General features: G+C 36.2%; 1 protein-coding gene across 6 annotated transcripts in view; it reads left to right on the top strand.

The window, feature by feature from the left end:
* The first annotated feature begins 2,179 nt into the window (after positions 1-2,179).
* The window catches only part of Usp45 (ubiquitin specific peptidase 45), a 75,414-nt gene continuing 55,262 nt past the window's right edge, over positions 2,180-22,331 (top strand). For all 6 annotated transcript variants that reach the window (XR_007351018.1, XR_007351063.1, XR_007351070.1 and 3 more), the window contains exons 1-5: positions 2,180-2,286; positions 8,848-8,956; positions 13,888-14,060; positions 15,411-15,514; positions 21,063-21,163. Coding sequence is in view for 3 of the 6 variants with exons in the window: in XM_015499587.2 (XP_015355073.1) it covers positions 8,857-8,956; positions 13,888-14,060; positions 15,411-15,514; positions 21,063-21,163 (478 nt within the window). In the remaining 3 variants the exon portion in view is untranslated. The remainder of the gene's footprint in view (positions 2,287-8,847; positions 8,957-13,887; positions 14,061-15,410; positions 15,515-21,062; positions 21,164-22,331) is intronic.

The following is a 22,331-nucleotide window of genomic DNA, read 5'->3' as shown; positions in this document are numbered from 1 at the left end:
GATTCAAATAAAATGATACACCCATGCACTAGAGTCCTAAGCAACTAGTCAAAAGAATGTGGCTAATGTAGAATTCTGTCCAATGTATATTGTCAAGTGAAAAAAAAAAATCAAGTTGTAGAACAGATGTAGACTGTAATCTGGATGTATTCTCTTTCCACAAAAGGTTGTCATAGAAAAATATGATACAAATATATATTGTAAACACAAAGAAAGCTTTTGAAACTATACAGAACATAGTACAGAAGAAAGGAAATATATTACCTCTTAAGAGAGGAAACGGGAGTGTAGGAAGGAAAAGATGCAGAACTTTATACTTGGTTAAAATAGCATGTATTATTTTTGCAATAAAGAATGTGCTGGGCGTGGTGGTACATACCTATAATCCCAGCAACTTGGGACACAGAGGCAGGAAGATTGCAAGTCCAAGGCCAGCCTGGGCAACTTAGAAGGACCCTGTCTTAAAATAAAAAATTAAAAGGACTGGGGATATAGTTCAGTAGGGTGCCCCTGGGTTCCATCTCCCTTGAGGAGACAGAGAGAGAGAGATGGCCTGTAACTTAGAAAGTATTTCACACATTTACAGACAGAACAAGAATGGTAAAACTAAGATGTTTAGCATTATTCAAAAAATACACATGACATGTAATCCCAGATACTCAGAAGACTGAGGCAGGATTTCAAGGTTGAGGCCAGCCTGGGGAACTCAGTGGGACCCTGTCTCAAAATAAAAGTGCTGGGGACACAGCTCAGTGACAGAGCACCCCTGTGTTCTATCCTCAGTACTGCAAAGATACAAAATAATAATAATAATAATAATAATAATAATAATAATAATAATACACTGCTGATATTAAGTGACTAGTATTTTTATTTGACCTTTTGACATGTCATTGTAATAGTACTAAAAATATACCTTTACAAAGGTATATTTTTAGTACTATTTACAAATGTAACATTTACAAATGATTTCTTTGAGGAATCCACAAAATAGTGAATTTTACTTCAATTAAATGAAAAGATATATAATTTAAAGAACATCAGAAATAAAAACTAATGCAGATAATTTTTAAATCTTGCCAAGTTGCATGGAGGTTGCAGTCTCTGAAGGTCATGCTAATGGTACATCTGAAAATCAAGAGAGCTTCCAAATTTTATTTCAAGAAAAATTTAAGAATTATATGATGGTTTACATGATTCCTAAATTTCTTTTTCTTAGGAAGAGAACCTAAATTTTCATATTCTGATTCTATTCCTTTTTTACTATAAATTGGTTCCAATTGATACAGAAAAAAAATTGCAATGAAATTTAGGATGCAGATTATTTAGATTTGCTCAAGTTTGCATGTCTTTTTTTCTATGTTCTAGGTCGAACCCAATTTCAAAAAATGAAAATATTGATTTATGAAGTAGACAGTTTTGCTTCAAAATTACACCACAACACAACCTCTTTCTTATTTGGAAAACAGCAACCACTTTTGCCAAGTTTTCACATGGAAATGAGAAAAAATAGAGTTTTAAAGTAAAATCATACTTTTGTGGCCTAACTCTGTGGTATTTTAAAATTTCTAACTTCAAGGGCTGGGGTTGTGGCTCAGTGGTAGAGCGCTTAGCATGTGCTCTACCACTGATCCCCGGCACCACATAAAAATAAATAAAATAAAGGTATTGTGTAAAAAAAAAAAATTCTAACCCCAAATTATCCATTAGTCCCCACCTGTCCTTGTGAAAGGCGATTTCTATAGCCTATCAACCAATGTTAACTTTTGCAATATCTATTAAACATTATCAAACCAACTACTTTATTAAACGTGCAAGATGAGGACCACTTTAATAGATAATCCAGCTTTGAAGAAAAGTATAGGTGTAGGTCAAGAAACGTACGGTCTAGCCAGAAAGCAAGAACACAGGTTCCAGTACAGTCATTTAAAAAAAAAAAATCGTAAAATGATATATGATGAATGACAGCTTTACAGTTCAAAGAAGGGTGATGGAGGGAAGTCAGGGACTGTCCCAAAAGGCGACCAGCAAATACGGGACTCGGGTGGGAAAGTCCTGCGTTACTCCTTCCTAGCCCGTCTCGTGTCCAAGCAGCTCTGCGGAGGTACTGAACGCAGGCGCGACCCGAGCCGGCCCGCCCCTCCACCTCTCTCGTCCTTTCGACGCGCCCCCCCCCACCGCCCCCGGGCCGGGACAACCCGGACGCAGGCTCCGCCTCTGCCGGCTCCCAGTGGCCGCGCAGGCGCAATCACTCCTGGTTGTACTGCTGCGGCCCGGCCGGGCGGGGTGAGTTGAAGAGACGGCTTGGGGTCGCCACATCTTCTCTGTCTTCGCTTAGGCAACTCAGGCCGGCGGTGGGTGGCGGGTGGGCTGGAAGACAGGTTCCCCATGTCCACTCTCTTTCCCGATTCCCGGGGTCCCCGGGCGGTCACCGTGGGCCGTGTGAGCGCAGCCTGGCCCGCTCCGTGTCTGGGCGGCGGCAGAAGGAGCCTGGGGTCGGGGCGCGAGAGGGGCCCGCGTCCATGCTTCCTGGTGACCCCGGCGTGTGGCGGCCCTACACCCTTTCGTCCTCCCAGCAGCGGTCTCTCACAGTAGTTTCTCTTGACTCACTTGGGGTGCGTTTATTAGTGACTGGAGGAAGCGAGTCGAACCACGGCTTTCTGGCAACATCGTGCATCAGGGGCTCTGGAGTCTCGCTGCCTGGATCCACATCTCTATCCTCTAGTTACCGACTCTGGGACTTCAGCATGTCAATTAACTCTCTTTCTCAAGTGTGGAATGGAGAAAATAATAGATCGTATCTCAAAGTAGTTGTGAGGGTTAAATAGGTTAAATATGAAATGTTTAGGATTGAGCGTACTACACAACAAATTGTCTTCTTCGTTCATCTTTTTGAGCCTGGGTCTCTCAAGGGAAATTGTGTCTCATTCTTTTTACCCTCACTCTGGAAAATAACAACTCAAAAATATGTGATTTTTTTTTTTTTTTTTAACAATATAGGCTTTCGTTTGCATAGACTGTTTAAAAACAAAACTTTCCAAATTGTAACAGGGGTTCTCTTGATGTTTTTCTTTTCCCCTAAACTTTCTGCCGGATCTTCTTTCTCCTAAACCTTCTTCCAGATCTCCTTTGCTCTAATCTTCTCCCTGATATTTTCCCTAAACTTCTTTTCCCTGATATCTCCTTCCTAATCTCATTTTCCTTGAGTCACCTCTTTAAAAAACCCCTGTTCCCCATGAAGGGTAGAATCACAGCCTTTGGAACCGACTGGAGTCCTCAGTGTTTCTTCTTTGCTGGCAAAGCAATAAACCTTTTTCCTTTTTCTCAAGATCTTGTCTTCGTTGTTGGATTAGTGTGGGGGGTTAGGACTGAACTTTGGGTTACAAAACAAGTTAGCTGCATATCCTGTGTTAAAGAAAAGTTAGGTTATGCTGAAGTTGAAAACTGTAAAGTTTGATGTTTGGAAAACTACATTAGAAAAATGGCCAGAATCTATTTGTGCTGAAGAGTTAACAAAACAGATCCGAGACTGCTATTCTTCCAAGGTCCTGCTTGCAATCTTGGCCCTTGTTTGGCATCTGGGAACTTTGATTTAGGAGTGTTCAAACCTGAGTACAATTAATTTATCCTGAACACTGTGTTTCATGCCCAAATTATCAGTTTCTACAAAAATCTTGTGCTCCAAGTCTCTAATGGCCTTTCTGGGTGGAAGCATTGGATACATGTTGCTGCATATTCCTTGTTGGGGAAAGAATGCTCTGTTTCATCTCTCCAGGGAGGGGGAGAACATAAGGAAGTCTATTCGTGATTCCTCCAGACCCCACCTGTGTCTTTTTCCATTATGATCAGATTGTATATTCATATAGCATGCTATGGTGAAAGTTAGCCCTGAATAGAATATGCTGAGTCCTGTGTATCCTTCTGTCAAAGTCTCCAAATATGGGAGGAGGAGGTCTTGAAGATTGCTAAGTTTGATGATAGAAAGTATTAAACTCTTATAATTGGATTTTAATTGTGTCTTTTTTCATTTTTATTTATTGCAAAACAGTATTGAATCCAGGGATGCTCTACCACTAAGCTACATCCCCAGCCCTTTAAATCAAAATTGGAAAAGAAACTACATAGAATTGCTATATTGTGGATTATTGTACAACATGATTCTATATGTTTACACATATTACATATGTCAGAAAAATAATGCAGATATTCTTTCTGTTGCTAACTTAAGTTTGAATCAGTGTTTTTTGTTGTTGTTTTTAAGTTACATGTTTTTACAAATTCTAGGTCAAATGCCTGATTCTGTGTATTATTTTGTCAGATTATCTATACGTTAATGCTCTTTTTTTTTTTTTATCAAGAGTTTATCTGTAATATTGGGAAAAAATAACAACCATTTGCATGGGCCATTTCCCCCTAGATTCTGTTAGTAATATCTGTCTCTTCAGGACATCAAATTAAAATTGATGGAGGTAGGCTGAGGTTGTGGCTCAGCGGTAGAGCGCTTACCTAGCACATGTGAGGCGCTGGGTTCGATCTTCAGCACCACATAAAAGTAAAAACAGATAAAAATAAAGGTATTAAAAATTGATGAAGGTAGGTTTGTAAATTTCGGGGCAGAAAGATGAGAATTGCCATCTGATTGTGTCTCTTTGACCTCAATAAAGTTGAAGACTAGGAAGTTTTTGCTAAGTGAGTGAAGAGGTGAAGGAGTTGAAGGAAGGCTTAAGGATAGTGAAAAAGGTTTGAAATGTATGTGTGGAGAAGATGTAAATTAATTAAAAGGTGTAGTGGATAATGTTAGACCCAGTATGCTTGCTTCTGAAACTTTCTCCAGACATGGATAAAATGATTAATTGGATTCATCTAGGATTGGATTCTGCCAGAGGGGTGATGTTGTAGTGATTAAAGCTACGCACAAATATGCTGGTTCACCTCTTTCTTGGTACCTGGTAGGGTTTGCACGCCCCCACCCATTCTTTTCCAGTTAAAGTTCAGTGTAGCCAGGTAACTTGTTTTGGTCAGTGAAATATGAGCAGATGTGATGTATAGTTCCAGGTGGAGCTTTAAGAACCAGCTCTGCATTTGCAACTTCCACCTTTTCCGCGTCTGTAGGAATTTTGGTAGGAAGCATTTTCTGAGATGCTGCCTCTTTAGCGTGGACACTAAAGGAGAATAGAAGTGACTAATCAAGCAAGTTGGAAGAACTGGGAAATTGTGATCAGAGAAGGGAAAATTAGGAAATTTGGAAAGCGGAACTGAAAGCAGATGAGGAATGTTAGAGAGAGAAGGTACTTAGAGATGAGGTGGTCAAGGAACTCAAAGACTATTTTTCTGTGACCCTGAATAAAGCCCTTAATTTGCTGCAACTTGATTCAATAATGATGATTCTTTATCTAAAGAAATGGCCTTTAGCTGGGGAAGTTGAGCATGTGGTCAGCAGGTATGAGGCCTGGGGTTCTGTTTCTAGCAATAAATAAATAAATAAATAGATAAATAAATAAATAAATAACCAACCAACCAACCAACCACTAAATTATAAACTTGAAATCTCTCTCTCCCCCCCCACCCCATCAAGGATTGGACTCAGGGGCGCTCCACCACTGAGCCACATCCTCAGCACTATTTTGTATTTTATTTAGAGTCTGGGTCTCACTGAGTTGTGTAGGGCCTTGCTAAACTGCTGAGGCTGGCTTTGAACTTGCAATCCTCCTGTCTCAGCCTCCTGAGCCACTGGGATTTCAGGCATGTGCTGCTATGCCTGGCTGAAGGCTCTCTTTCTGAAACATTAAATGATAATATTCAGAGCTAGGTGCAGTGGCATAGCCCTATAATCCCAGTAATTTGGGATACTGAAGCAGGAGGATTGCCAAGTTTGAGGCCAGACTCAGCAACTTAGTGAAACCCTAAATAATTTAGCAAGACCCTGTCTCTAAATTTAAAAAAAAATATGGAGGGTGGGGAATGGGGATGTGACTCAATGGTTAAGCCCCTCTTGGGTTCAAGCCCCAGTACAAAAAAAAAAAAAAATGTTTCCACATGGAAGTGATACATGCTACTTAATACAGCACAACCTGTGTAATTTAGGGAGATCCAGTCTCAAAATATATAAGCTGGTGATATAGCTCAGTGGTAGAGCACCCCTGGGGTCAATACCCAGTTTTGCAATAAATAAACAAATATGAATGAGAATAAATATTCAGGAGTTAGTATTGAATCAAAAGATCCATTACTTTGATTATTAAAAAGTAACCACGAAAATTGTAATGTAGCTTAGTCACCTAGCAGGACAGCATTAGGTAGGTTTTAGGCTGACTACTCTAAAAGAGACTCTAAAATATAAAATTAAAAAAATAGCTTTCATCTAAAATCTTTAGAATTAACTGAGTTTTTAAGAAATATAAGTGATAGGGATAAAGGATACCATGAAGAAAGAGACAAATTCAGTGTAGGACATTATATTATATAACTTTGCCACTGAAAAAGTGTTGCATGGGCCCCCAGTAATGGCTTCAATTTGGAACTTGTTAGGCAAAAATCTTAGGTATTGTGCTAGACTCATTAAATCAGAATCCACATTTGAATAAGATCCGCAAGGTGACTTATGTGCACTGCCACTATCTTTTTAAAAAGCCAGGGTCCTTGGCAAGTATAAGGTTGGAAGAACTATTCTAGATTAAAAGATAACAGGAAAAAAAAGTATAAGAATACTAAAGAAACATAAGTAATATAAAGTACAAGCCTTGATTGAAACTTTATTTAAAAAGCCAATTATAGAAAACACTTTTGGGTCAACTAAGGAAATTAGACTAGGATAGAAGATGATATTAGAGAAGTGTTAATTTTCTTAGATATGATAATGATCTAGTTATATAGGAGTTTTTTTTTTTAATTCTTCAATGATACATGCTTAAGTATTTAGGGGTGAATTTTCATTATCTGTGCAACTTATTTTCAAATATTTCAGCAAAAAAAGAAATATGCTGCCAGGTGCAGTGGCTCATGCCTGTAATCCCAATGGCTTGGGAGGTAGAGGTAGGAGGATAGGACAGCAAGTTCAAAGCCAGCCTCAGCAACTTAGCAAGGCTCTAAGCAACTCAGTGAGACCCTGTCTCTAAATGAAATACAAAAAAGGCCTGGGGATATGGCTCAGTGGTTAAGTGCCTCTGGGTTCAATCCCTGGTACCAAAAAAAAAAAAAAAAAAAAAAAGAAAGAAAAGGAAAAACACTCATATATGTCTATATATAATTGATTTTTCAGTGAAAGAAATATAGCAAAATGTTAATAGATGTGACATCTAGATAGTATATGAGTATTCATTATACTGCATTTTTTCTTAATTTTTTTTTTTTTTTTTAGTTGTAGTTGGGCACAATACCTTTATTTATTTATTTATTTTAATGTGCTAAGGATTGAACCCAGAGCCTCCCACATGCTAGGCAAGCGCTATACTCCTGAGCCACAACCCCAGCCCTCTGCTCTTTTAACTTTATAGATGTTTAAAATTTTTCATAATAAGTTTGAGAAAAAATTGTGGTTGCTTAAAAAGATAGAAATTTATTTATTTTTCTCAGTAATCAAGCTGTAGATAGTATAGCACAGGTAGGGGACTTTGCTTGGCTTATATCTTCTAACCCTAGTCCAGTGTGATATTCCAGGAGGGACACACAAATGTTTAGTCTCCTACTTTCTCCTTGCCATAAGGATGAGAGAAAGGACAAGAGGAGGACACATTGTCCAGAAGCAGCACTTATTTAACTTGCTGATTAAAACTTTTTTTTTTCCCCATTCACCTAGATGTCTCATATCTGGGGATATGTCTTAGTTAAGTCTGATATAAATTACTGTAGGCTGGGTGAATAATTTTTGTTTTATTTATTTTGGTACTGGGGATTCAACCCAGGGGTGCTTTACCACTGAGCTATATCCCCAGTCCTTTTTAAATTTTTTTATTATGAGATGGGGTCTTGCTGAATTTTTGAGGGGTTTTCTAAATTGCTGAGACTGACATCAAACTTGCAATCCTCCTGACTCAGCCTCCTAAGGAACTGGGATAATAGATGTGCCTATTGCACATGGTGTCTGGGTACCTTAAACCACAAACATTTCTCAGTACTGAAGGCTGGGAAGTTCAAGATCAAGGTGCTGGCAGATCTGTTGTTAGCAGGGCAATTTAGATCCCTGTTAAACAGACCTATTTGTCTTGGCCATGCTCTCCTTGTGTCTTGGCAGATACTAGCCTAGCTTTCTGGCTGCTTTTTATAAGATCAGGAATCTCATTTTTGAGGGCTATACCCTTATGACCTTGTTAACCTCCCAAAGCTTTCATCTTCAAGTATTCTCATTTCAACAAATGAATATGGCTTGGAGAGAGGAGGACACACAAATGTTTAGTCTATAACAAGGTAGTTGGTTAAAGTCAAATGGAATGTAACATTCGAACATTGTCTGTGTTTTTGTGGGTGTGGGCATGGTATTGGGGATCAAACCCAGGGCTTCATGCATGCTAGGTGAGTACCCTACCATGGAGCTATATCCCTAGCCCATTTTAAAAAATTTGAGACAAGGTCTCACTAAGTTGCTGAGGCTGGCCTTGAACTTTAGATCCTCTTGCCTCAACCTCCCTAGTAGCTGGGATTACAGGTATGTGACACTGTGCTTGACATGTATATTAATTTGAATAAAGGTTTATTTTTTATATAGTGTTTCCATCTTTTTCCTCTGTTGTTGATTAACTAAACCAATTAAAATTGAAGTCATTGCAGTTTTCATGTGTGTGAAATAAAATATATAAAATTTCAGTTTTGAAGATTAAAGTATATTCATTTTTTTTCCTTAAATCTTTTCAGTAATAACAGATGCGGGTAAAAGATCCATCCAAAGTTTTATCTGAGAAAGGCAAAAGAAATAAAAGGCCTTCGATACCTCATGATGAAGATTCTTCAGATGACATTGCTGGTAAATTATGATATCTAGCATCCCAAATGGTATTGGAGAAAAGAAGTAACAATGCATATTTTTAATTGATGATCCATTACTGTTTATTTTCACTGTTTCTGTATAAAGTTGAGGATTGTCTAATTTCAAGCTTTGATTGTTTTTTCTTGTTGTTGTTTTTTTGTGGTGCTGGGGATTGAACCCAGAGCCTTGTGCATGTGAGGCAAGCACTCTATCAACTGATCTATATCCCCAACCCCCGGATTGGGTTTTTATTGGAATTTTTGTTTAGCTTATAAAGTAAATAAGAATTAGTGCTTTTTTTTTTTTTGGTTCCTTTTTTATAGTCTCCAAGCCAATAGAGAATGGGCAGATAGTGACCCTTTAGGTCTGTTGACTTTACAACTTGCTTTTCTCTGAAGCCTCATACCTTATGTTTTGGTGTCTGATGGTTTTCTTCATTTCCTCGCAGGTTATCTCTCCATTTATAAATAAGTTTTATTTTGTCCATTTTAAATGTTAGTGCTTCAAGATGGCTAGCTTGCGGGGCTGTCATTAGAGCTCAGTAGTAGAGCGCTTGCCTCATGTGAGACCCTGGGCTTGATCCTCAGCGCCAAGTAAAAATAAGTAAATAAAAATAAAGATATTGTGTCCATCTACAACTAAAAAAAAAAAAAAAAAAAAAAAGATGGCTAGCTTGCTATAGTGAAGGAAGTCTGAATTTTTTAAAAAAAATTTTTTAATAACTTTATTTATTTACTTTTTATGTGGTGCTAAGGATCGACCCCAGGGCCTCACCCCTGTTAGGCAAGTGCTACAGCCCCAGCCCCTGAATTGTTTGTTTTTTTTTTTTTTTATTGTTGTTGTTACTGTTGTTTGTGGTGCTTGGGGTGGAACCCAGAACCTCAGGTATGCTGGGCAAGCACTCCAGCACTGAGCTATACCCCTTGCTCCTGATTATTATTACATTAGTTCTCTTTTGATGGTTTTCCACAGTTATCACTTTCTCAGATTCTCTAAAATTCTTTAAAATTCTTATTTCCTTTTCATTCTGCTTGCTGTTTTCATTTTTTCCCTTTATTGTCTGCCACAGTGTTTGTTTTATCTTATGTTCTTTTTAGTTTAGCCTTCATTTTTATGGTTTCATTTGTTTTTAATTCTACTTCTTTCTTGAACTGTGCCAGTCCCTTCGTATTATTTTGCCATCTTTTTCTAGAGTGGTTGTTTCTATTTTGTTTTTTATTTCATGGCAGCAATTGCTTTGCTGTTCGTTTTTCCCTTTTTTCTTTTCCCTTATCATAGAATCTGTGGCTTTGATTTCTCTTCGATTACTCATTCTTTGATGTAGGATTGCTTTTCTTGGATGAGCTAGTTTTAGAATATTTTTATAAGAAAGTGTTGTGATTTGGATGAATGTTTAATAAGGAACCCATGCATGTTAATCTTGTGGTCCCCAGGGTGGCACTCTTTGGAGGTAGCATGCAGTGGGAAGTTCTTAAGTAATTAGTGACATGCTCTAGGGGCTGTGGGTCCCTAGCCCATCCTCTTTCTTCTTGCTTCTTGTCTCAAGAGGTAAGTAGTTTGCTCTGCTACATGCTTTCACCATGTTGTTCCAACTCCTGTCCAGAGACCCAAAGCAGTGAAGCCACTTACTTTTGGACTGGAACTTCCAGAACCATGAGCAAAAGTAAACCTTTTATCATTATAAGTTAATTAATTTGTCATTATAAGTTAATTCTCTCAGGTATTTGACTAATACAGGGGTGAGAACTTTGTTGAGTCCTATCTAGTTTTGACTTTGAGATCATATCATAGCCTTTACTTTTTTGTGGCTAAGAGGGTTATGCAATCCTAGTTTTTTTCAGAACTAAAATACCTCTTCTCCCTAACTGCCATAGAGACAATACAATTTCCTGATAATATGTTTTGCTTTCTTTTTTTTCACTTAATGAACGAGAAATTCCTTTCTTTTCAAAACAAAATTGGATATGGGGAGCTCCTGCCACTGTTGTTAATGTGTAGCTATTTAGATTTTGCTATGTATCTAAGAAGCATATGTTTATGAAATCTACAGCTGCATTATTCTCTCTGCTTTCTTCTATGTGCACTTCTATCTGATATCTACTGCTTTGAGATGTGAGCCCTGCCACTTAATTCATGACTTGGGACTTCAGCTATCTCCTGTTTTCTTCCCATTCTTACTGCCTTTTGAAAATTTCTGGGTGAAAAAGAGGGAAGTGTCTATTTTTATGATAGCATTTTCAAATTTGAAAAATTTCTTATAAATTTTTTCTTAATATTTTAAATTGAAAACAAAGATTTCAGTTATTGTTTTTGATTTGTTTAATGTAAAAACACTTAGACTTTAATCTAATTTTATATTCATGGATCCCTAAGGATTTATTTTTCATTATACAATGAAACTAATTATAATAAACTGAAGAAATTTACTTATTAAAATAAAGGAATTTTTTTAACTTATTCTTCCCAGAAGAGATAGTGAATACTGTTTAAACAGCAGTTACTTACTGTAGGAAGATTTTAGGCTGGAAAATTCAGTGCTGGAAATGGAACCCAGGCCTTGCACATGACAAGCACTCTATATACTGAGCTATATCCCAGCTCCTGGTTGAGATCTTTAAAAGCTAATAGATTTAATTTAGGTCCTGGAAACTTTTTGAGTTCACTTGTCTCCGAAATCCTTAATAGTTTTAATTTTAAAAGTCTGAATAGTACAATCAGAGAATGTTTAAATTGTACCCTGGGTGGATCCCATTTTAGAGATTATGTAGAATGGTTTTCCCCTTAGAATTTTGAAATATAAAGTTCAAACAAAGCAATGACATTTGGTAAATCATTTTTAGATCCTTTACATGCTGCTTATTCATCAATCTTCCCCAGAATTATTCTTTCCTTGGTGGCACGGGTGTTTGTTTTTGAGAGACACAACTGACTTCAGAATTACTTCTTTTATATTTGTTTATATAGCTTGCTATTGATATAAAATTAGAATTTTTAATGTTTCATTCATATTTACATATGATTTTTGTGATTATATTTTATTACAAATTACTTATCATATTCTTAGTCTTCAGGATGAAAGAGAATTAATGCATAGTTCCATTAACTAACTTGTTTCTAGTTAATTAGCAGGTTAAAAAAAAAAAAAGATTGCTTTGCATTTAGAAAGTGAAATGCCCATACTTCTCTTTTTCCTTTTTCAGTTACTTATTCTTTCTTTTTTTGATTTTGGTAGATAGTTATAGTTTTGATGTATGAATATCTGAGGTAGAGTGTTCAGGTATTTGAGAGAAATGGAGTGTAACTGTGCCCTTGGGAGAAGAACAGTTACTTGAGGACTTAAAAATGTATTTGCCTAGGGGGTTGTGGCTCAGTGGTAGAGAGCTTGCCTAGGATGTGTGAGGCATCTCCTATAAATAAATAAAATAAAGGTCCATTGAAAACTAAAAAAATGTATTTGCCTAGTTTTGGCCAAAATATCTCCAAACGGAGCACACAGTAGAAGCTGTTATAAAGGATCATTTGAGAGCAAACAAAATAATTTATTATTTGAAAATATTCATTAAGGAGAATCCTGAGAACTCTGGGTTCTTTAAATTATACCATTGTTCCTCTTTCTTCTTTTTCCCAACAATGATGAAAATAGCAACATAGCAAAGCTAATATATGTAAAATGATTTTATATATGTATTCCCCCACCCTCCTTTTTTTTTCAATACTAGGGATCATCCTGGGCTTTGTGTAGCTAGGCAAACTTGCTCTACCACTAAACCATATCCCCAGCCCTCTTTTTGGTGCTAGAAATTGAGTTCAGGATCCTGTACATGCTAAGCTGCCACCAAGCTACACTTCCAACCCCTGTATGTGTATCTTAATGGATAGAAAATAGTAAAAAATGCTTGACACATAGTAGCCATTCAATAAATAATCTCCTTTTGTTTTTATTTTTGAACTCATTTTAAATTTGTAGGAAGATACAAAGAAACACAGTGTTTTAATCAGCTGTTTTCCCACTGTGACTAAAAGACCCAACCAGAACAATTATAGAGGAGGAAAAGCTTATTTGGGGGAAAAGTTTGTTTGGGGGCTCATGGTTTCAGAGGTCTCAGTCGATAGACAGCTCCATTCCTTGGGGCTGGAGATGAGGCAGAACAACATGGTGGAAGAGTGTGGCAAGGGGAAACAGTTCACATGATGATCAGGAATCAGAAAAAAAGGTCCTCACTTGCCAAATACAAATATACAAAAGCCCCACTTAATTCAGCCCCACCCCATGTGCCTTCAGTCACCACTCAGATGATGGGATTAACTTAATCCCATCAGATGGTTGATTCACTGAGTTAAGATTTTTGTAAATCATTCATTTTTTCTCTTAAACCTTACATGGTCTCACATGTGAGCTTTTGGGGGATACCTCACATCCAAACCATAACATACAGTGAGGTCCCATTCATCTGTCACTCAGCCTTCCCTGATGTTAGCATCTTATATTGATTTAGTACAGTATCAAAACCAGTTGTATAATCCTTAGTTTATTCAGATTTTACCAGATGATGATGATGATGATGATGATGATGATGATGATGGTGTGTGTGTATGTGTGTGTGTGTCTGCAGTTTTATTACATGTGGAGCTTTGCATATTTCAAGGAATTTGACTGTACCACTCTCACCACCACTCTGTGTGTTACCCATTTATATCCACCCCCTTCTTTGTTCCTATTCCCTAATTTGTTCAACTCCCGAATTGTTAATTCACAGATGTTATATAAATGGATTTGTGTAACATGTGTCCTTCTGATTTATTTCATTTTTGAATCCCTTTGCTTTTTAGTTAACAGCATTTTAATGCTATGGACTTTGCCTTCCTAATAATAGCAGTAGTATAGCCAAGAAAAAAAAAAAGTTCACATTTTGTTTCATCTTGTTCAGGAGGTTTAACTTGCCAACATGTAAGTCATGCTGTTAGTGTGAATCATGTGAAGAGAGCAGTAGCTGAGAATCTATGGTCAGTTTGTTCAGAATGTTTAAAGGAAAGAAGATTCTATGAAGGACAGCCAGTACTTTCTTCAGATACTTGGTTGTGCCTCAAGTGTGGTTTTCAGGTAAGAAAAGTATTATTTATAGTAAGTATGTTTTATACCTTTCCTTAAATGCTTACTGTGAGTGGGACATAGTCATGCCTAGGACTTAAGTTTATCCCATTCTTAGATTGAAACTTTCCAGAAATAAACTTGGAAATGTTTTAGGTAAAGTAAGATATATGATATGTTCAGAAAGTAATTGTGTTGTTCATAAATATTTGAAAAGGGAATCTCACTCACTTGTGATAGTTCTTATTTCTGGACCTTTTAATCCTTTAACCTTTTGTTTTTACTTAGGAAAGGGATCCAACTTTTTAGATTCATTTTCCACTCTCAAAGATTATTCTGCTTTTTTAAAAAAAGTTTAGATAACTTGAGTATATCTAGAAGTTTAGAAGTTATTGTTATCTATAATAAAATAATATTCTAATTAAATTAAAAATGTGTACTTAGGGGAAAAAAAAAGAGCAGTCTCTATTATCTCAAATAGAAGTCCAGAAGTTGGGCCCCTTCATGGTTAGTTATTTCAAGAGAAAAAAATAGTAAAGGCTGAGGCTTCTATTTTTCTGCTGGGCTGTATCTAATTTTACAGTTTCAAGATGACTGAAGATACTTTAGGCATTATGAATCACAGAAATTGCCAAAGCTCATAAAGAGGGGGAAAGAATATATCCCTTACATTTTTTCTTTTTTTGGTACCAGGGATTGAACCCAGAGGCACTTTGCAACTGAGTCACATCCCAGCCCTTTTTATATTTTATTTTGAGAGAGGTCTCACTGAATTGCTTAGGGCCTTGCTATGTTGCTAAGGCTGTCTTTGAACTTGTGATCCTCCTTGCCTCAGCCTCCTAGCCACCGCACCAAGCCTATCCCTTTCCTTTTAAACATATATACAACTTCCCCAGAAATATCCATCAGACTTGACTCTCTCTCAAGTTATGTTAGCAAGAATTATAGTATATCATTTCTTTACTTAACTAAGTGGAGGAAATTATTATGTTTGGTCTGTGTCTCATTAGTTCACAGAGGGGCTGCAGTGGAAATGTATACAGGAGTAGGGAATATATTTGGGGAGGGGCACTACTGACCTACCAGGATGATCTGCGTCCCACACTATGCAAGACAATAAATAAATTTCTAAATGATAGGGAAATTAACTTTGCTTATGATTGTTTTAGGCAAATACTATATCATGAAAAGTAAATTAGTCTCTACAAAAATTAAATATAATAAGAATCTATTGCTTTCTGAAACAGTTCCCCTTTGCTTGGAAGTTAAGACAATTTTTTTGTATTTTTGAGTACAGGTTAAGTTTTGACTAATTCAAAACAAACTGTGTAAATCATACAAATAGTATTCTGTCATTTTCAGGGATGTGGTCAAAATTCAGAAAGCCAGCACTCACTGAAGCATTTCAAGAGTTTCAGAGCAGAGTCCCATTGTATTATAATTAGTCTGAGCACGTGGATTATATGGTAAGTTAAATTTTGTTAGTACTGGTGTAAACAAACCAAAAACCAAGATCTTTTTCTTTGAGCTTTATAAGGTAACATAAAGATGTAATACCCATATATGCTATTTAAACCTGAACACAGTCTATAGAAGTTTTTGTTTTTTGGGGAAAGGCCTAGGAGTTGAACCCAGGGCCTTGATCATGCTAGGCAAGTGCTCTACCACTGAGCTACCTCCCCAGTACCCTCCACCTTTGTAACAATCTTGAGAGAGGGTCTGGCTAGATTGCCCAGGCTAGTCTGTAACTTGAGATCCTCCTCCCTTATCTTCCTGAGTATGTGAGATTATAGGCATGTTTCACCATGCCTAGTTCATAGGATAATTATAGAAAATCACTGTTACCCATGAACATAAAATTTAAATGAGGGGAAAAATCTATTTTTTTCCTACTTTTCTCTATCATTTTCCTTATACCATAAAGAAAAATTCTGTCTGGTAGAGTTTTCATAATTGACTTGTTACAGAATTCTGGAGTTTTAGTGAAGGAAGTTACTTCAAGCAGTCCAGGTGATTTGGTGATTTCTATAGTGAAAGGGAAAGCCTGAGCTTAAGTATTTTATAAGAACTTCTCAGGCGACTCTGCTACTTAACCCTGGTAGACCTCCTAGTCAGTTTCTTCATTTTATTTGTAAGGAAACTGAGTACCATTTAATTTTTGTTTGGTTACAAAGTAAAAATTTAGGCACCAAAATAAGTTTTTTTATTCCCTAATGTGTTACCAGCATACCATATGTTTTAGTGGTGTAAGTGAGACACTTTTGTTAAACCATGATGCAAAAAAAAAAAAAAAAAGACCACCAACTCCAATTTAAATCAAATTAAAGCAAGCTTGTAATTCTAACCGGCTGGGGCTGTCTCTCCTGAAACCCATGGAAATAGAAGACAGCCCTCCAGCTCTCTAGGAGCATAGTTTTATAGCACCAAAATGTTGCAAAAGTGGGGGGTCTTGAGAACTTAACAGATAACAGGATTTTGACAAGCATAATACAAAGGCAGGTAGTAGGTTAATGGTCTAAATGGTTCAGCACTTAGGGAGTAAATTTAGATCCCAACACCAGAATTTATGAGGCGCCACTAGAGTTTCAGAGAGGGTCGTTATCTGCCCAGGGAAAGCCAGAATTTATGAGGTGCCACTAAAGTTTCAGAGAGGGTTGTTACCTGGTCAGGGAAAGCCAGGCATGGGTGAGTTCAAGGCATGGGCAGGTATTCCAAGCAAGTTTAGAAATTGCAGTACTTTATAGTAAAGGCAAAAAATTAACTTTTTATGCCTTTGTGACAAGATGGCTCCCAATCTTATGAGGGAATTAGGCTGGGTTTATCACTTTCCCTGTATTTTACAACAATAATCTTCTAACTGGAGTCTGTAGCCTCAGGGTCCCTTGAATGTATTTTCTGGAGTTTTCAAATTTTAAGACAAACATTTTAACTTATGTATGATTTTAGGATTCCAAAATTAATACAAAGATATTTTGGCTCATTTTGGTGTTTGCTGCATTTTTTATTTTTATTTTTTTTGTTTGTTTTCGTTGTTGTTGTTGGGAGTCTGAGGAAAGAGTAGAGAGAACTTAAATGAGGGGAAAAAGTATGTAAATGTAAATGATGCATTGGAGTTAAGCGACAAGGAGATGATGTCATAGTATTGCAGTTAAATAAAGATTTTACTGTGGTCATGTCACATTGTGTGATGCATCAGAATCACCTGGAATATTTTTTAAGACAGATTTCTGGGTCCCAGGCCTAGAGATTGTGATTTAGTAGTCTGGGGTGGGGCCTGAGAGTTTGCATGCCCAGCAAGTTCCTAAGTGTTGCCAGTACTGCTGGTCCAGGAACCACAGTTTGAGAACCACTGAAATTAAAGGGAAAAAAAAAAGAATTGCCAGGAAAATTGGTAAAATAGGCTCATCTCAAATCAATCTGCTCTGTTGTAAGTACTGTATGAATTGTGGTTTTAATTTTTAGCCAAGTAGACTTAGCCAGCATAATAAATTAGTGTTAGTTTTAACTTATTTGGGTTTGTGATTTTATTTTTACATTTAATTATCTAATTTATTTTGTTTTTATAGTTATATGAGTTTGGGTGTGTGTTACAATTATAATGAAAATAACTAAAGTCATATTTGAAAGTCTATAGAATTATTTTCCTATGAAAGAAGATATTCAAGTTTGTCAAATATAATTATAGGAATTTAAATGTTGTCCTATTTTAGTTTTTCTAATTTTTTTCTTTTTATTATTATTTTTTACTTGTTCTAATTAGTTATACATGATAGCAGAATGCATTTCAATTCATTGTATACAAATGGAGCACAACTTGACATTTCTCTGGTTGTACACGATGTAGAGTCATACCACATGTACTCGTTTTTCTAATTTTTTTTTTAAAGGAGAGAGAGAGAGAGAAGAGAGAGAGAGAGAATGAATCTTTTTTGTAGATGGCACAACACAATGCCTTTATTTTTATGTGGTGCTGAGAATCGAACCCGGGTCCCGCTAAGTGAGCGCTCTACTGCTGAGCCACAATCCCAGCCCCATCATTTTTCTAATTCTTAAGCAATAAAAAACAATGATTTCAGTAGAATACTTTACTAGTTTGGATTAGAGGAAAGCCAACCTGAATTAGAGAAAAAATCTGAACTGTATAAAAAGGAAAGGTAAATCACAGACTTTGTAATTTAATTACTGCTAACAAGGTTAAGGTTGCTAGATAGTGGATATAATACTACTCAAAGCACAGTGGTTCTTACCTCTGATTTCACATTAGAATCATACTGGAGGATTTCGAAAAATCTGTAGGTACCAATGGTCTTTTCTTAAATAACATCTATTAAATCAGGGTTCTGTATTTTTTTAGTTTTGTTGGTGACTATGAAGCCTAAACAGAGTGAAGAAGCAGTACTTAAAGTTAACATATAAACATTTAAAGTATTCAAAAGTTTGTTGATGGAACATTTATTTCCTTTGTATTCTTGTTACACTACTGATTTATGAGCCCTCCTATTTCACATTCTCATCTGTAAAAAGAAAATATATGAAGATAATCTATTTTTTTTAAAGAAAGAGAGAGAGAGAGAGAGTTAGTTAATATTTTTAGTTTTCGGCGGACACAACATCTTTGTTTGTATGTGGTGCTGAGGATTGAACCCGGGCCGCACGCATGCCAGGTGAGCGCACTACCGCTTGAGCCACATCCCCAGCCCATGAAGATAATCTATTTTTAAAAGTAATTCTTTTGTGATTTTATGAGGAATTAAACCAGATAATGCATGCAAATTTAGAACAGACTCTGGTATATAGTAGGTGCTCAATTAAAATTTGGGGGGTTATTTTTAGTGGAAACTAGAATTAAATTATTCTGAGCTCTCTCTTTTCTCCAAATTCACCATATCATCTTGACTTTTTATTTTTTTGTACTGGGGATTTAACCCAGGGTGCTTTACCACTGAGTCACCAATCCAGTCCTTTTTATTTTTTATTTTGATTCAGGGTCTTACAAAGTTGCTTAGAGCACTACTAAGTTGCTGAGGCTGGCTTAGAACTTGTGATCCTCCTCCCTCAACCTCCAGAATTATTGGGATTGATCCTCCTCCCTCAGTCTCCAGATTTGTTGGATTATAGGTGTGTGTCACCACACCCAGCCCATGTTGGCTTTATTTACTTGCTTTTTTTTTTTTTTTAATACTTTCAAAGTTAGTATATTCTATAGCAAGTAAAACAAATCACAATAACAGTAAAAATTTCTTTATATTTTATTATTTGGAAAATGAAAATATTTTACATTTTGTTATTTATTTTGGGCACCAGGAATTGAACACAGGGGCACTTAACCACGGAGCCACACCCCTATCCCTTTTTTGTATTTTAGTTAGAGACAGGGATTTGCTGTATTGCTTGGGGCCTCATTAAGTTGCTGAGGCTTCCTTTGAACTTGCAGTCCTCCTGCCTTAGCCTCCCAAGTCACTGGGATTACAGGTGTGTGCCGCCAAACCCAGCTCCATATATTTTGTTATTTTTGACAATAGTTAAATGAATAAATATTGGGTACCTATTAAAATGTAAGTTTTGTATTGTAATTAAATTGTTTAAATTCCTCCATGGTTTATTGAAAGATAATGTTTTTAGGAATGTTTTCTGTGACTTCTTTTTTCTTTCTAGTAATAGAGTGGGTACTCAGTAAAAACTGAATTTTGAATGCTTTTTATAAAAGAAACCCAAATCTAGCTTATAGCCATTAATAATCTCAGGACCACTAATAATTAAAGAGACAAGATTGAATATGTAAGGTAGTGTTTGGTATAACCCATCATGTTTATAAAACAGTTTCAAACACATATTCTTATTTGATCATTGGATCCATGAAGATAAAGGAAACAGGTAAGGGCAATATAAAGAAAAAAAACATCTTAAGGGGCTGGGGATATAGCTCAATTGGTAGAATGCTTGCCTAGCATGCACAAGGCCCTGGGTTCAATCCCTAGCACCACCAAAAAAAAAAAAAAGAAGAAACATCTTAATGCTTTAGGCACTAATAAAGAAACTTAATTGAGAATAGTTTTCTGAAATGTAATGTGCTTTAAAAAATCTCTTTCCTAATTTCTTACCTCCGAATAAGCCCCAAATTTAAAAAGTTTTGTCTTTCTTATATCCAGAGATAACCAAAAAATGTCTCTTACTAAACATTGGAAAATATCTCCTAGGGTGCACAATTGGTTCAAGTCGAGAATCACTAACACACCTTGCCTGCTCCTCCCTTCCTATGGTAGTTATTTTGATACTTAACCTCTCCTGCATCCTTTATGTCTAATTCATTACTGTTTCTACCTGAAAATATAATTAAGTATGTTCATTTCTTTCCAGATTCACATTACTATGCTGATCTTGCTGTTCCCATTACCTTTCAATTTAGTTTATCACATTAGTTGAAGTGAATATATTTATTTATTTATATTTGTATTTTAATTATGTAAATATTTTATATTATATTTATTTATATTTTTGCCTTGTACATGCTACCAAGTGAGCTATATCCCCAGCCTCTTAAGATGTTTTTTCTTTGTACCTGTTTCCTTTATCTTCATGGATCCAATGATCAAATAAGAATATGTGTTTGAAACTTTTATAAACATAATGGGTTATATCATTATATTTATATTTGTAAATATAAATTAGGTCTTATTACTATCCTACTTAAAACATCCTCATAACATTCTATTACACTTAAGGAAAACTATCAGACTTGTTTTTTTTTATTTCCCTGAAGTACAGGGGATTGAACTCAAGGATTCTTGAGCATACTAAGCAAGCTGTCTTTCAATGAGCTATACCCTGTCTCTACAAAACTTTTATGTCAACTCAGAGGCTCTGTATAAACTATTCCCTGTCTCTAGACTTACCTAATGCTTTCCCCTTTGTATTCCTCTTAGGTAATTTAAAGACAAGTGTGTTATCTAATGTGCAAAATTATTAAAGTTATTAATGTGCATAATATTTGCTTAAATTTTATTATTTTTTCAGGTGTTATGAGTGTGATGAAAAATTATCAACGCATTGTAATAAGAAGGTTTTGGCTCAGATAGTTGATTTTCTCCAGAAACATGTTTCTAAAACACAAACAAGTAAGTTAAGCAATTCCTAAAGGAATGTGTATTAAGATATGATATTTCATATTTCATATAAAAAGTTTGTAAATTCATAAAGATACCATAAGATTTCACTGTGACATCTCAGCCTATAATTTGAGTAAAGATGTTATGTCATACATGTCACACATGGCAAGCTCATAATGTTACTTTTTTTTTTTTTTTTCAAACTAGGGATTGAACTCGGGGCCTCATGCATGCTAGGCAAGCACTTTACCTCTGAGCTACATTCCCAGCTCTTATAATGTTATCTTGTGATGTTTTTATATAACCAATCTGAAAGGCTTATCATGGGTTTTTAAATCAGACAGTCCTAAGTTCGGGCTCCTCAACTTATTGATTCTGTGGCTTTTACTCTTTAGTTTTCTTACTACAAGATTAGAATGATAATTCTGTTTTATGGGGTTGTTTTGAAGCCTAGAGATAATATTTGGTAAAGATCTAGAAATAATGTATAAAAACACTTTCATAGTGCTTGATACACACTTATGAAATGGTATCTTATTATTTGCTATGTAATTGCAGTGCATTTCTGATACAAACCATCTAGAGTTAGGCTAGACTTTAGCTAGAGGCTCAAGTTACCCATAAGACTGTCCTCACTTCAGACACTAGAAAGCTCAAGGGTTTCCAGGTCATTGCATTTCTAACTAGCTACAAATTGGGGGGTTTTGCACTAGTTCTTAAGATTGAATACTTGTAACTGCAGTTTTATTATAGCAAAAAAATTTCAGCCAAATGAGACTTAGGCCAAGGTTTTGGAGGGTCACAAATATGAAGCTTCTCTGTCCGCTCTACAAAGAATGAGGATTCCGCCTCTCTCCACATACACACACCCCCAAATCCACTTCTGTAACAATGTGCAGAATTTTGTTAACCAAGGAAAAATCACTGGAGCTTTGGTGTTAAGTTTTCTGCGATTTCATTATTTAGGCATAATTGATTGAGTCACTGGCCACTTTGATTTAATTCAATATCTTGTACCCCAGCCAGCTAGCTAATCATGTTCCATTTTTTTCTGGCAGGGACAGGCCCCATTCTGAGTCATCTCTTTAGCATAAACTGTCCGGGTGACTTTAATGAGTCACTCTGTTAACATAAACCATTAACTGCAGTCCCAGGCCGGGGGTCCCCCCCCCCCCCC

This window comes from Marmota marmota, unplaced genomic scaffold, assembly GCF_001458135.2.
Source record: "Marmota marmota marmota unplaced genomic scaffold, marMar, whole genome shotgun sequence".
Taxonomy (NCBI): Eukaryota; Metazoa; Chordata; class Mammalia; order Rodentia; family Sciuridae; genus Marmota; species Marmota marmota.
This window is presented reverse-complemented; position numbering and strand designations above follow the sequence as displayed.